Below are 16,169 nucleotides of genomic sequence, written 5' to 3'. Positions count from 1 at the left end.
TCCTTACGATTATTCTTTGTCTTTTGTCGTCCAGCCAATTCCTGACCCACTGGAACACTTTGCCTTTCAAAGCTTCCTGTTCCTCTGATTTCTAGACTAGTCTCTCTTGTGATACTGTATCAAAGGCTTTCTTATAGTCCAAGAAGATGCAGTCAGACCAATCCTATCTTTCTTGTATTTTTTCTTATGGCTCTGCTATACAATTCATACAGATTTGTTAGACAGGAATTTCCATTCCTAAATCCATGCTGGTTTTCTGTAAGGAATCTTTTTCTATCAAAATGCTCTAATATCCTTGTTCTTACTATTTTCTCCTGAGCTTTTTACAGTAAGTATGTATGGTAGAGATACTGGCTTTTTCCATGTATGGAGATCACATTTGTCTGGTTTTCTGAAGAACGTAAATTGCTTCTTCCAGATAGCTTTTCGCGAGACAATGTTCTTGACGAATATAACAGCAACAAAATTTGACTGATGCTTTTGGGATGGCAATAAAGGTAGCTGTGGTGCTCTCCCACTGGAGCGCCGTCACTGGACTTCCGCAAAGGGGTGTCTGGTTGATGCTTGGGACGTAGGAGAATAGTGTGAGACGCCCCTTTCAAAGGGCACCTACCCTTAATCTATATGAAGAAGCTAAACTGCCTTCACCTACCCACGACTACCCTTTCAGGTGAGAATGTGAGGGGAAATGAGGTTATATCATTCCAGTCCAAGTGGCTGAAGAGCTGAGTACCACTAAACTCAACCTGATTAGTAGGATTGTCCCCCGCTCAGCGATCCCAAATTTACTAATTCGCCATAGTAATTCCATGACATAGAAGTTTACCGTACCTCCTGAGAAACACTTAAGTTGCACATCCAGAACTCCTGCGATAGAGCGTCGAGATTTTCAATATTCACATAATCAGTACAACAGTTAATATTCACTCAAGGGTAATATGTTCTTCATCGGTTAAAAAAAAAAGGTCCTGACATGGTATTTCATCTCTGCTGTGATATAAGCTTGTGACACTGAAACTGTTGTGTTGGGTAGTAAGTTCATAGTTATGAGGGAAGTTATCAGGATGTAAACTCGCAGCACTTGGACGGTAGGTAAACAATGTCAGAAATCCTCAACACTGGAGTGTTAGGAAAAATGTTATAAAGCATTTTTTTTTTTTGGCTATAAACATCAGCTCGCAAAACTGAATGGTTGTCGATAAGCTTCAAAAAACTTTTCTAAAATGTTGCAGAAGTGAGGAAATAGATACGAAAGACGTTTTGAATGTATGAATATTTTACATTTTTAACATTGTACCATGTATAACTACATATAATGACACCCATAAATTCATTCATTTTGCTCAACTTAGTCATGGATCTCAGTACAAAAAAACTTTTTTCATGGGTTGTTCCGTTGTATACAATACAACACAAACATTGCATTTTGATTTATAAATATCAACGGTTGCACACGACAGCGCATGATAGGATATATTTTATATATTTATTCTTATAAATTACTAAATAAGTTAATATCACATGATGTAGTGATATATTGGTAGACTTTCTCCCTGCTGATCTAACCAGGTAGTGGGAGTGAAGAAAAGGATGTAGAAATTACAAGGAGGATGTCAGAAAGGTAGGATGGGCTACAAGGCGATGGATCTCACTTGGCATGAACAGCACACACAAGGGTACTGGACGAGAGGAAGAAGAATGCGAACCGTTGTATTCAGATGAATGGGTGTCAAGGATATTCTTATCGTAATGGAGACCCTCAAAATAATGAGTGAAAAAGGACTACATGATGGACTCATGGAGTGAATGTGAGATGGTTAGATGATGGACTCCTGACAGTGGGCGTGAGAGGGATGAATGATGGACTCCTGGTAGTGGGGGTGAGAGGGATGAATAATGGACTCCTGGTAGTGGGCGTGAGAGGGATGAATGATGGACTCCTGGTAGTGGGAGTGAGAGGGATGAATGATGGACTCCTGGAAGTGGGTGTGAGAGGGATGAATGATGGACTCCTGGTAGTGGGTGTGAGAGGGATGAATGGTGGACTCCTGGAAGTGGGTGTGAGAGGGCTGGACAATGGTCTCCTGGTAGTGGGTGTGAGAGGGATGGATGATGGACTCCTGGTAGTGGGTGTGAGAGGGATAGATGATGGACTCCTGGCAGTGGGTGTGAGAGGGATGGATGATGGACTCCTGGTAGTGGATGTGAGAGGGATAGATGATGGACTCCTGGCAGTGGGTGTGAGAGGGATGGATGATGGACTCCTGGCAGTGGGTGTGGGAAGGTTGGTTGATGGACTCCTGGTAGTGGGTGTGAGAGGAATGGATGATGGACTCCTGGCAGTGGGCATGAAAGGGATGGATGATGGGCTATTGGTAGTGGGTGTGAGAGGGATGGATTATGGACTCCTGGCAGTGGGTGTGAGAGGGTTGGATGATAGACTCCTGGAAGCGGGCGTGAGAGGGATGGATGATGGACTACTGGTAGTGGGTGTGAGAGGGATGAATGATGGACTCCTGGTAGTGGGTGTGAGAGGGATGAATGATGGACTCCTGGCAGTGGGTGTGATAGGGATGGATGATGGGCTCCTGGTAGTGGGTGTGAGAGGGATGAATGATGGACTCCTGTAGTGCGTGTGAGAGGGATGAATGATGGACTCCTGGTAGTGGGTGTGAGAGGGATGGATGATGGACTCCTGGCAGTGGGTGTGAGAGGGATGGGCGAAGGACTCCTGGTAGTGGGTGTGAGAGGGATGGATGATGGTCTCCTGGTAGTGGGTGTGAGAGGGATGAATGATGGACTCCTGGCAGTGGGTGTGATAGGGATGGATGATGGGCTCCTGGTAGTGCGTGTGAGAGGGATGAATGATGGACTCCTGGTAGTGCATGTGAGAGGGATGAATGATGGACTCCTGGTAGTGGGTGTGAGAGGGATGGATGATGGTCTCCTACTGGTGGGTGTGAGAGGGATGAATAATGAATTCTTGGTAGTGGGTGTGAGATGGATGGATGATTGATTCCTGGAGTGGATGTCAGAAGGATGAATCATGAACTCTTGGAGTGGGTGTGAGAGGGATGGATGATGGGCTCCAGGAGTGGCATGAAAGGGTTGGATGATGGACTCCTGGTAATGGGTGTGAGAGAAATGGATGATGGACTCCTGCTGATGGGTGTGAGAGGAATGGATGATGGAATCCTGGTAATGGGTGTGACAGGGATGGATGATAGACTCCTGGAGGGAGTGTGAGAGGGATAGATGATGGACTGCTGGTAGTGGGTGTGAGAAGGATGGATGATGGACTATAGGAGTGGGTGTGAGAGGGATGGATGATGGAATCCTGGTAGTGGGTGTGAGAGGAATGGATGATGGACTCTTTGAAAGAGTGTGACAGGGGTAAATGATGGACTCCTGGTAGTGGGAGTGAGAGGGATGAATGATGGACTCCTTGCAGTGGGTGTGAGAGGGATGAATGATGGACTCCTGGTAGTGGGTGTGAGAGGGATGAATGATAGACTCCTGGTAGTGGGTGTGAGAGGGATGAATGATGGACTCATGGCAGTGGGTGTGAGAGGGATGAATGATGGACTCCTGGCAGTGTGTGTGAGAGGGTTGAATGATGGACTCCTGGTAGTGGGAGTGAGAGGGATGAATGATGGACTCCTGGCAGTGGGTGTGAGAGGGATGAATGATGGACTCCTGGCAGTGGGTGTGAGAGGGATGGATGATGGACTACTGGATTGGGTGAGAAATGGATGATAGACTCCTGGAGTGGGTGAGTGAGATGGTTGATGGACTTCTCGAGTGGGTGTGAGAGGGTTGAATTATGGACTCCTGGAGTGGGTGTGAGAGGGATGATAGACTCGTGGTGTGGGTGTGAGAGGAATGGATGATGGACTCTTGGAGAGAGTGTGACAGGGGTAAATGATGGACTCCAGGAGTGGCGTGAGAGGGTTGGATGATGGATTCCCGGTAATGGATGTGAAGGGGATGGATGATGGAATTCTGGAGTGGATGTTAGGAGAGTAGAACCGCCAGACTACAGAATAAGTTGCTTTCTTTGGAAGCATATGCTTTTTAACATTAAACAAGATGATATTGATGCGGGGAATACTGGGCATGATTAGGGCAGATCACGAGGAGCAATAAGTTAGTATGACATGAACGGTTTAGTAGGACTGTGCTTAAGGAAGGGATATTTACAAAAATGGATATCCAGGAAGAGCAGTTGTAGGGAAGGGCTTACTGGACGACGGTATCGAGGACAGTGGCAGCTCGTTTGAACTTCTTGCCACTGCTCTTGTTTTGATCATGTGAGTGCTTGTTATGCTTGTTGAACTGCCGCTTGTTTGTGTTGTGAATTTGGTAGACTCGCTCCTCGGGGTCCTGACCGTACTCGAGGCCGAGGCCATCAGTGTTACGAGGATAGATTACCACTTCTCCGTCTTTTAGTGCAGGAGGATTTTCGAAGACGAGGTAAATGTCATTGGGTTGACCGTCACCTCTGGGAGCCTTCGCCCTGAGGAAGTCACATATATTATGTCTTGCAACACTACAAATTGCTAGTGAGACTTTAGTTCGTCGAACTAGCAAAAGTTTAACTCACTTGAAATTGAACTTATACCAAAACAAAAATTTTAAGTACTGTGCATGTAAAAATGTCCTCACATGCTTTTGAGCATACGAATATTACAACAGCAAGTTATTGAAAAAAAGAATGAGAGAGAAGAATAAGGGCTGTGACTGTGGGAGGATGACCAACACTTACTATCATGTATCATGAGGTCAAACTGTCAGGAGCTTCTGCAGCGCCTGCTGCTGGAAACCAACACCAGCTAATACCAACGTTTGGCTTCCCACAGGGAAAGTTTGGAACATGAAAAAAAAACTGTAATGAGATGGGAAGAGCCAATATAAATTATGCGAGATGAAAGCGGCTACAAGGAAATGAAAGGTTCTGCAGGGAATTATAGGAGCCTATGTGGAGGGAGTTGGCATTGCCTACCGGACGTTGGGTATTCGAAGCTAGGTTTACGACGATGGGTTTACATGAGAGTTTACAGAGAGTTTACAGAGAGTTTGAAGAATCTGCAGGTAGTTGGGTTTACAGGACGTTGAGACTGCATTCAGCTGGAAGAGTCTATATGGGGTAGAAAAGGCCTATACGAAACTGAAAGAGTCCACAAGGCTTTAGATTGGTTTCCTGGATGTTGGATAAATTCTTGTTGGGACTGAACATCACTCAAGCTGCAGCTGATAAACAGCCCGAGGAATTAAGGCAAATTTGTGGAGATAGAAGATAATGATGTAGAAGGAAAGAGAAAACAGGATTAACGGAAACGAGAGAACTTCAGGGAGTTTAAGAGAAAGCTAGAGAAAGAATGAGATGACTTACCTAATAGTTTCACCAGGAATGTAGCCGTGGAAGGATAAGCTCTCTGCTCCGCTCTGCGCCTCAGTCAACTGGACGATAACACTCGCGGAGATCATTAGCAATATTACCTTCCACTGTGGCGCCCCACCAGGCGAGAAACAAAACACATTACATTAACAAAGACGAGCTTCCTATGTCCAGCCTCGCAATTCTTACTATAGTTACCGTAATTATATTCCTCTATCAGAACACTGAACTGCACGTGAATGTTCCAGATATCACGCAGTTTACTGAAAATTCAAAATATTAGTGAGAACAAAAAAGTACGTATTTCAGTTTAGGATTTGAGTGAAGTATTGTCAAGACTGACTGAAGTTTATAGGAGCGAAAAGTGAGACAGAATGGTCAAGAAACTGTATAGTTTTTATTTAAGTAAAAAAAGATTTTTGATGATAATGATTCCCACATATAGTTTTTTCCTTGTATGTTATAGGTAATCCCAAATTATGGGATTACCTATAACACAGAGATTCGTGGAAAATCTCTGAGTCTGCCGTAGCCATGTAATATTTACTGCAGTGGAATATTTGACTTTATCCTTATTGCCGTATTAACATCTCCCTGCTTAGGCTAACGAACACATTACCATACTGGCCGTTCTACGAGGCACGCACCATGAGTTCAGATCCCACCCATTCTGTGGTTTGTGTGATAAATTATAACGGGGAACTTTGCTAACTTTTGTTTCCATAATTTTAATTTTATGTAGAACATGGTGGCCAGACACTGCGGTTGCATCTAAGTTCGCTAATAAACAGTTGGAAGGCCAGATGTCTCAGGGAATGACAAGTGTTTGCAAGGGATAAAAGGTACCGCATATCCCCGTTATTACCAGGGTTCACAAATGACTTATGGACGCCTACAAGAAACATTGATAATAAGTGTTGCTCTTATAATTAGTGATGCGTACAAAGCCTTCCTTGTCTTACTTCCTCTATTAATCTCCTCTGAATTTCGATTCTTTCTTTTTAATTGTTTCAACAATCCTTGGGAAGCAAACAATGAATGTACACATTTTATTACTGAAAAATGCACAATAATCTTAGAAGTAAAGAACATTAACGGATGAAATAAAATAGTACATTATGGTCTTAGAGTAATGTAACTTTTTTTTTCTTGTTAAATTCATTGTAAAACACAGCTGATCACGGATCCTTGATGTTATCTTTAACAATTGTGAAAAAGTCTTTAAGTAGCATAATTAAGTTTAGAATTGACAAGTTTATGAGAAGGTGAGGGTAAAGTTTTTAACTTGTAAGTAATAAGAGAGATGAGTGAGTAGGAGGCAGCTTACCATGGTTGTCAGTGTACCTTGCTTGTAAGCTGACTGATGTCTTAGATGGTACTGATACCTTTCCTGCCTCCTCCACCATATTTATGCTTCTGATGTGACCTCTACAACACTGAGGATCATTACCACTCTTACTTCACTCGTCGTGTGTACATGTGTGTACTTGTGAGTGTGTGCTGAGGTGCACATGGGAAACAATATAATGTTTATCACAATAACGAAAGAACCAGATGTGAGCTAATACCGGAAGAATGTTTGATTTCTTTACTTACGTAAGTGTGTCAAATTCACACAGATATTATAGTATATGTCTCGTCAATTTCATTTTCAGATAGAATTGCGTACAAAGCTTCAAGAGTAGGTACAATAGCTCTTAATTAAAGAGTAAAAGCTCAGACTTGAGCACGTCAAACGCAACTGAGTGAATACACATTGGTGACTTCATGTACACACCTGCACATACACCTGTACACCTATAATGTGCCAGAGGCAGGTACTGGCAGTCAGAGGAGCACAGCCTCAAAGGGAACAACAAAAACAACCGCCCCCAGCCCCCCACAGAATCCCCACAACCCCTACCACCCCCACACCAACCAAGCACAATAACAAGAGTCGAGCCACACTCCACACCCTCAGTACCCCCCTCTCCCCTGCATTAAAACTGCCACATCAGCAGACTACCATAATATCCAGGCCTGCCTACCTCACCCACAGCCACCACCAACACTTCCCCCCCCCCCCAGAACACAGTTCTAGAACCGAAGCTGAAGGTTTGGTGCACTAACGCAGATGGAATTATATTTAAGTGTGAGGAGTGACAGGAAAGAAACACTGAGGCTTGCTCAGATAAAGCTCGGTAGTGATAACAGACGCGATCTTCCCATCTGGTTATCAGATCCCGAGGAAAGATGGGGAGCTGAGAAGGAGGAGTTGCACTACTCATCAAAAGTCAATGGAGTTTTGAGGAGATGGGCAGACAAGTCAAAGTAGGTAGCAGATGACTACATAGTAATCGAAAAGACGATAAATGACATGCCCATACCCTCTGCCCTAGGCCCAGACTCATGGAACTCCGTGTTCATCAAGAACTGCAAGAAACCCCTATCATGTGGTTTTAACATCTTGTGGAGAGGGAGCATGGACACAGGGGTCATCCCACAGCTGCTAAAACAACAGACATAGCGCCACTTCACAAAGAGGGCAGTGAAGAAATAGCAAAGAACTACAGACCGATAGCGCTGACATCCCATATCATAAAAATTACACAACCCAGGGCAATATGGGTTTAAAGCAGGTCGGTCCTGCTTGTTCCAACTACTGGACTGCTGTTACAAGGTCCCGGATACTCTAGAAGAGAAACAAAATGCAGACGTAGTATACACACTTTGCAAAAGCCTTTGACAAGTGTGACCATGGTGTAATAGCGCACAAAATGAGTGATAAAGGAATAACAGGAAGGGTTGGTAGATGAATCTATAATTTCCTAACAGAACACAAAGAGTAGTAGTAAACAGAGCAAAATCTGAGGTGGCTACTGTGAAAAGCTCTGTTCCACAAGGCACAGTACTCACTCCCAGGGTCCTACTAATTACCGAGAACAACTGAGATGAACCGAGAACAACCGAGAACAAGCTTGGATTTACCGGCTGTTCTCGGTAAATCTAAACTTGTTCCCGGTTGTTCTCGATTCATCTCGGTTGTCAGAAGGATCCACACGAGCAGGTAACAGCTACTCATCATAGTGGACTTCAACCATAAGGTTGACTGAGAGAATCTGGAGTCACATAGGGGACCAGAGACATGGACAGCTAAGATGCTGGAGGTGGTACTGGAAAGCTTCATGTACCAATATGTTAGGCACATAACCAGATAGAGGGAGAGGAGATGACGAACCAGCAAGGCTGGACCTAGTATTCGCCTTGAACAGATAAGACAGGGGATATCACACGAAAGGCCCCTAGACACTAGTGATCATGCGGTCTTGAGTTTCGAGTAATAGTAGAGTTGTGATAAATGGTTTAAAACCGACAAGTTGAAGATTGAGACACTTATGCAAAATATGGAAATCTTCACTGAAGGAACGTTTCGCCACACAGAGGCTTCATCAGTCCAATAAAAATCAGAAGGGTGTAAAAAGAGAAGGAATTTGAGGTAATCAGTCGATGTATTCAGACCATCGACTCCAGGCTGAGGGACTGATTACCTCCTCCTCCTCCTCCTCTCCTCCTCCTCCTCCTCCTCTCCTCCTCCTCCTCCTCCTCTCCTCCTCCTCTCCTTACACCATTCTGATTTGTATTGGACTGATGAAGTGGCGAAACGTTTCTTTAATAAAGATTCCCATATGTTGCATAAGTGTCTCAATCTTCAATAGTAGAATTAACAATGGAGTGTGAACCAGCATGAGAAGTATGGAAGAAGGCAAACTTTCTGAAAGGTGAATACACATGTATAAGGCAATATCTACATGAGGTACAGTGGGTAAGCAAGCTAGAAAGAGAGACAGTAAAAGAACTGATGTAACACATGACCACAAAGTGCAGGAAGGCAGAGAAGTTCATACCAAGGGGCAATAGAAACAACAAGAAGACGAAAGTGAGCTCGTGGTTTACCAGGTGGTGTGTAGAGGCCAAAGCTAAGTTTGCTAGAGTATGGAAAACGTATAGAAGGCAGAGGACCCAGGGCCCGAAGAGCCAGAAATGAATATGCTTGGATAAGGAGAGAAGCCCAGCGTCAGTATGAGAATGACATAACATCAAAAGCCAGATCTGACCCAGAGTTGTTATACAACCACACCAGAAGGAAAAAAAAAAGCCATGGACTAGGTAATAAGGCTGAGGATGGAAGGGGAAAAGATCACATGGAATGACCTGGAAGTACGTGAAAAGCTCAGCTCACAATTCAGGGAGGTATTCACAGAGGAGACAGAGAGGCATCCAGCAAATCAAGGTTGAAGGGTGCACCAGCAAGAGCTTGGAACACTGCACACAAATGAGGCTAAGGTGAAGACACTGCTTGTGGAACTAGATATCTCGAAGGCAGTGGACCCAGATAATATCTCTCCTTGGGTACTGAGAGAGGGAGCTGATGCACTGTGTGTGCCACTAACAACAATTTTCAGTAAATCAATCGAAAGTGGGCAACTGCCTGAGGTGGAAATATATGGTATAAAATACCGACACAATGGAAATATAAACACATATGCAGTATAATGTGATCCTTTATTGACAAATATTAAATATAGCTCATATGAGCTATATTTAGTATTTGTCAATAAAGGATCACATTATACTGCATATGTGTTTATATTTCAACTGCCTGAGGTGTGGAAGACAACAAATGTAGTCCCGATTTTTAAGAAACGAGACAGACAGGCTGCACTAAATTACACACCAATGTCGCTGGCATGTATTGTATGTAAAGCTATGGAAAAGATTAGCAGGAAAAAAGTGATGGAGCACCTAGAAAGGAATGGCCTCATACATGATAACTAGCACGGCTTCAGGGAAGAGAAATCCTACATCACAGACCTTCTGGGGTTCTATGACACGGTAACAGAGGACAGGAGGAAGAGAGAGACAGAGATGGGTAGACTGCATGTCCTTGGACACAGTACTACACAAGAGACTGGTTGAATAGCTAGAGGAGCAGGAAGGAATAGGAGGGAAAGTACTGCGATGGCTCAGGGAATACCTGACAGGATGGAAGCAACGTGTGTCAGCAGGAGACGAGGTATTAGAGTGGGTGCATATGTCAAGTATTGTTCCACAAGGATCATTCCCAGGTCCGGTGCTTTTTTTTTATGTGTATAACATGACGTAAGGGACAGAGTCAGAGGTGTTCCTGTTCGCAGACAGTGTGAAACTAATGAGGAGAATACAAACGGACGAGGATCAGGTAAGCCTACATGGAGATCTGGACAGGCTGCTGACCTGGTCCAACAAATGGCTCCTGGAGTTTAACCCCGACAAGTGCAAGTCTTCCCAGTGGGGTGATAGAGGCTAGGACCTTGGGTAGCTTTAAGAAGAGACTGGACAAATATATGAGTGGGAGGGGATAGGTTTGATTGGTGTCATTGGGTACGGGAGTTATTTCTTGGGTAGCTTCAGGTAGAGGTCGTTTTGATAAGGACCTGCCTCGCATGGGCCAATAGGCCTTCTGCAGAGTTCCTACATTCTTATGTTCTTAAGTTATGAAGCCTGGGGAAGGACAAGGGAGACCACAGGTCAGGGGCTGGGAAAGTCACCCAAGGAAAGAGACATTCACTACACTGTACACCGTGTACGTCAGACCCACATTGGAGTATGCAGCACTAGTATGGAACCCACACCTGGTCAAACACCTCAAGAATTAGAGAAAGTACAAAGGTTTGCAACAAGGCTAGTCCCAGAACTGAGGGGTTTGTCCTACGAGGAGAGGTTATGGGAATTCAACCCATTTTCCATTTATGCACCTCAATCACATCCTCTTTTATTCTACGCCTTTCTAGAGAGGGCAGATTCAGGACCCTCAGTCTATCCTTACAGGAAAGAGTTCTGATACATGAGGTCATCTTTGTCAGCCTCCTTTGTATGCTTACAAGCGCATTTATATCCATTCTGTAATATGGCGACCATAAATAACTGTACAGCATAATCTAAATGAGGCCTAACTAGATAAACAGATTTGAAGAATAACCTGCTGACTCCTATTAGTTACACTTACTGATATGAAGGCAGGAATTGAGAAGGTGGATTGGGACAGAATGTTTCAGAGATGTGATACAGCAACAAGGGGTCACAACTGGAAGTTGAAAACTCAGATGAGCCACAGGGATATTAGGAATTACTTTTTGAGTCACAGAGTTATCAGGAAGGGAAAAAGTCTGGAGAGTGATGTAGTGGAGGCAGGATCCGTACATAGCTTTAAGAAGAAATATGATGAAGCTAATGGAGCAGGTAGAGAGTGGACCTATTAGTGATCGGTGAAGGGACCGGGCCAGGAACTATGATTCGACCCCTGCAACTATAATAGCACATTTAGGTGAGCACACACACATGCACAAGCCAGAATGATGGTGTTCACCAACAAGAGCTGTTCACGTTGCACACAACAGAAGAGGAAGTGAAGAGACTACTAAGTGAACTAGATACCTAAAAGGCAGTGTGACCATGCAACATCTCTCCGTGGGTCCTGAGAGAGGGAGCAGAGGAAGTGTGTGTGCCACTAACAACAACCTTCAACACATCTACTGAAACAAGGAAACTACCTGAGGTGTAGAAGACATCAAATGTAGGCCTAATTTTTAAGAAAGAAGACAGGCAGGCCGCATTAAACTACAGACCAGTGTCACTGACATGCAGAGTATACAAACTCATGGAGAAATTTATTAGGAGAAGAGTGGTGGATCACCTAGAAAGGAATGAGCTTATAAATGATAACCAGCACTGTTTTGCGGAAGGGAAATCCTGTGTCACAAACTTTCTGGAGGTTTACGACAAGGTCACATAAGTAAGACAAGAGTGAGAGAGACAGAGGTGGGTAGACTGCATTTTCTTGGACTATAAGAAGGCTTTTGACACAGTTACACTTAAGTGATTAGTGCAAAAAATAGAGGAGCAGGCAAGAATATCAGGAAAAGCACTGGAATGAATCAGAGAATACCTGGCAGGAACGAAACAATGAATCATGGTATGTGATGAGGTGTCAAACTGGGTACCTGTGACGGGCAGGATTCCACAGGGGTCAGTCCTAAGGCCTGAAATTTTCTACGTAGAGTTTCGGGGGTCAATGCCCCCGCAGCTCGGTCCGAGACCAGACCTCGTGGTGGATCAGGATCTGATCAACCAGGCTGTTACTGCTGGCTGCACACAAACTGACGTACGAACCACAGCCCGGTTGGTCAGGTACTGACTTTAGGTGCCTGACAAGGGTTTATTGGTAATCCTTATGTATGCTGGGAGGCAATGGAACAATCTTGGGCCCTGGACGCTTACTGTGATGTCTCTCAGTGTACTCGTGGCGCCCCTGCTTTTCATTGGGGTAATGTTGCATCTCCTGCCGAGTTATTTGCTTTCATAGGGAGTGATTTTCGTGTGCAAGTTTGATACTAATCCCTCTAGAATTTTCCAAGTGTGTATTATTATGTGTCTCACCTGCGCTCCATGGAATGCAGATCAAGGGCCTTCAACCGTTTCCAGTAATTTAGGTGCCTCATTGTACTTATGTGTGCCGTGAAAGTTCTTTGTACACTCTTCAGGTCAGCAATTTCCCCTGCCTTGAAAGGGGCAGTTAATGTACAGTAGTATTCCCGCCTAGAGAGCACAAACCATTTGAAGAGAATCAGCATGGGCTTGGCATCCCTAGTTTTGAAGGTTCTCATTATCCATCCTATAATCTTCCTAGCAGTTGAGGTAGATACAATGTTGTGGTCTTTGAAGGCGAGATCCTCTGACACTATTACTCCCAGGTCCTTCACATTACTTTTTCACTCTATTGTATGGCTATTATTTGTCGTATACCCTGATACAGTTTTAATTTCTTCAAGTTTTCCATTTCTGAGTAGTTGAAATTTCTCTTCATTGAACTTCGTATTGTTTTGAGTGGCCCACATGAAGATTTAGTTTATGTCCGCTTGGAATCTTGCGGTGTCTTCGATGGAGGTCACTGTCATGGCAATCCGAGTGTCATCCGCAAAGGAAGATATCTCTGTCTATGTCAGATATGAGGATGAGGAATAGAATGGGAGCAAGGACTGTGCCTTGTGGAACTGAGCTTTTCACCGTAGCTGCCTGAGACTTTACTCTGTTTACTATTACTCTTTGTGTTCTATTTGTCAGGAAGTCATAGACCCATCTACCAACTTTTCCTGTTATTCCTTTACCACACATTTTGTGCGCTCTTACACCATGGTCATACTTGTCGAAAGTTTTTGCAAAGTCTGTGTATACTACATCTGTATTTAGTTTATCCTCTACAGCATCCAGGACTTTGTCATAGTGATCCAGTAGCTGGGACAGGCAGGAGCGACCTGCTCTAAACCCGTGTTGTCCTGGGTTGTGTAACTGATGGGTGTCTAGGTGGTTGGCTATCTTTCTTCTTAGAACCCTGTCAAAGATTTTTATGATATGGGATGTTAGTGCTATGGGTCTGTAGTTCTTTGCAATTGCTTTACTGCCACCTTTGTGGAGTGGGGCTATGTCTGTTGTTTTTAGTGTGTGTGGGATGACCCTTGTGTCCATGCTCCTTCTCCATAGAATGCTGAAGGCATGGTTGACTTGTTTCCATCCTCATGGCTGATGACATTTTAATGCTCAGGAGCCCTGTGCATACATGTCTGTACCTCCATCATGTTGTGATCTGAGTGGATTGTATTTAATACGGTTGTATTATGTATCAGATCGTCGTTGCTAGTGAAGATGAGGTCCAACGTATTTTCTAGTCTTGTCGGCTCTAATATTTGCTGGTTTAAGGTGAATTTGGTGTTGAGATCTAGTAGCTCGTGTGTGTGTGAATTTTCATTTGAGCTGCTTCCTGAGGTGATCTCTTCTAAAATATTTTTTGCTACACTTCTCCATTTTAGGTGTCTCAAGTTGAAACCTCCCAGTAGCAAGATGTTTGGGACAGAAGTTTTGAGATTTTCCAGACAGTGGTCTGGAAGTTGCATCTGGAGGCTTGTATACAACCACAATGATAAGGTTTTGGTTTTCAGTCTTTACCGCCAAAACATCAACTACATCATTTGAGGTGTTTAGTAGTTCTGAACAAATGAGCGACTCTGTGATGAACAGGCCATCCCCCCCCCCTTGTTGTCTGTTTGTCTGTCGCATCTGAATAGGTTATAACTTGGGATACATATTTCGTTGTCAAAATGATTCTCTATGCTGGTCTCTGTGGATGTTGCGAACATTGCATTTCACTCAGTGAGCTGTCCCTTGATGAAAGGGATTTTATTGTTTGTTGACGGCTTTAGCCCCTGTATGTTTGTAAAGACTAATGTCGTTATATTAATGGAATTTAGGGGGGTTTATTTCCTGGCTCTAATATCTGTTTTTCTGGAGGGCTCTCTGTGCCTCTGCTCCAGAATTGTTTTCAATTGGTGTAAGATTGCTGTTATTTCTTGCCAGTCTTTTTTCCCTCCTGGCCCTATAAAACCTCTTTTCCTGGAGAGGTTATGGCTCCCCTCCTTTGTTTTCCATAGTCTGGCAGGTCTGTATCTTCTTGTCCCCTTCAGATGATGTGCCTGACAATATGCGTTGCAGCATTCTCTTTCGTTAATTGATAGACAAATTTCGGGGAAGGGGAGTTGCACTCTCCTGTTGTCATGTTGGTGCGGCATTTTTTGGGATGGTCAAAGGAGCCTGTCCCACCTGGTTTACCAGATATACAATGCCAAGGCATGTAATTTGCATAGATTGGAGTTCTGTTTGCTAGGATTTATTGCAGCTGCGTTCGCTGGTGGTGCTTTTTTTCTGTTTCTCCTATATAGAGGGACTAGTACCGAACTTGCACACGAAAATCACTCACTACGAAAGCAAAAGACTTGGCAGACGATGCAACATCCCCCCAATGAAAAGCAGGGGTGTCACTAGCACGTTAAAAGACCATACAATAAGTGTCAGGGGCCCGAGACTGTTCAACTGCCTCCCAGCATACATAAGGGGGATTATCAACAGACCCGTGGCTGTCTTCAAGCTGGCACTGAACAAGCACCTAAAGTCGGTTCCTGACCAACCGGGCTGTGGCTCGTACGTTGGTTTGCGTGCAGCCAACAGTAACAGCCTGGTTGATCAGGTTCTGATCCACCAGGAGGCCTGTTCACAGACCGGGCCGCGGGGGCGTTGACCCCCGGAACTCTCTCCAGGTAAACTCCAGGTAAACCTACCGCCCCTGTATAGACATCAGTGCTTCCACCAGGTTTTGTTGGTAGTGCGTCAACACTATTCCCTGAGGCATTATCCCTTTTTTGTTCTATCTCCAGCAGTATCTATATTTTGTACCATTGCTATTTCTGGTATATGTGTCTGACATGATAGAAGGAATTGATCTGAGCTTGCTACCACCTGCAGCTCACAAGACTGCCATCCCCACGAGCCCCTTTGGGGCGGGGCAGATGGCAGACCAGAGGCCTAGCTTCTCCCTAAGAGCCCCGTGAGGGCGGGGACTGTTGCTAGGCCTGGGGACACTTTGCTAGGCCTGGGGACCACTGGTCCCAAAGATGAGAGACCAGAGGCCTAGCTTCTCCCTAAGAGCCCCGTGAGGGCGGGGACTGTTGCTAGGCCTGGGGACACTTGGTCCCAAAGATGAGGGGGTACTTGTACCTCCTCCCATGGGAGACTTAGGTCTCCAGATAGGGAGACAAGGCCGGGTCACCCCTACTTGGAAAAGACCCGGGCCGGGAGAATACCGGCGAATAAGAAAAAAAAAGAAAAAAAAAAGGATTGATTCAGAGGAGTATCTGTTTACAAATGA

At 44.5% G+C, this 16,169-nt stretch overlaps 2 protein-coding genes across 2 annotated transcripts in view; one reads left to right on the top strand and one right to left on the bottom strand.

Moving 5' to 3' along the window:
* Positions 1 to 16,169, top strand: part of LOC128693861 (uncharacterized) — a 383,960-nt gene that overhangs the window by 332,805 nt on the left and 34,986 nt on the right. The window lies entirely within an intron of this gene.
* On the bottom strand, positions 4,108 to 6,766 carry LOC128693872 (uncharacterized). The gene is made up of 3 exons (XM_053783740.2): positions 6,726 to 6,766; positions 5,393 to 5,505; positions 4,108 to 4,516 (listed from the first exon to the last, which is right to left on the bottom strand). Exons 1-3 carry the CDS (start codon positions 6,726 to 6,728, stop codon positions 4,240 to 4,242), a joined length of 393 nt encoding a protein of 130 aa, XP_053639715.1. The 5' UTR covers positions 6,729 to 6,766; the 3' UTR covers positions 4,108 to 4,239.

Source organism: Cherax quadricarinatus, chromosome 6 (assembly GCF_038502225.1).
Source record: "Cherax quadricarinatus isolate ZL_2023a chromosome 6, ASM3850222v1, whole genome shotgun sequence".
Lineage (NCBI taxonomy): Eukaryota > Metazoa > Arthropoda > Malacostraca > Decapoda > Parastacidae > Cherax > Cherax quadricarinatus.
Note: the sequence above shows the minus strand (reverse complement) of the source record. Positions and strands in the feature narration are given on the sequence as shown.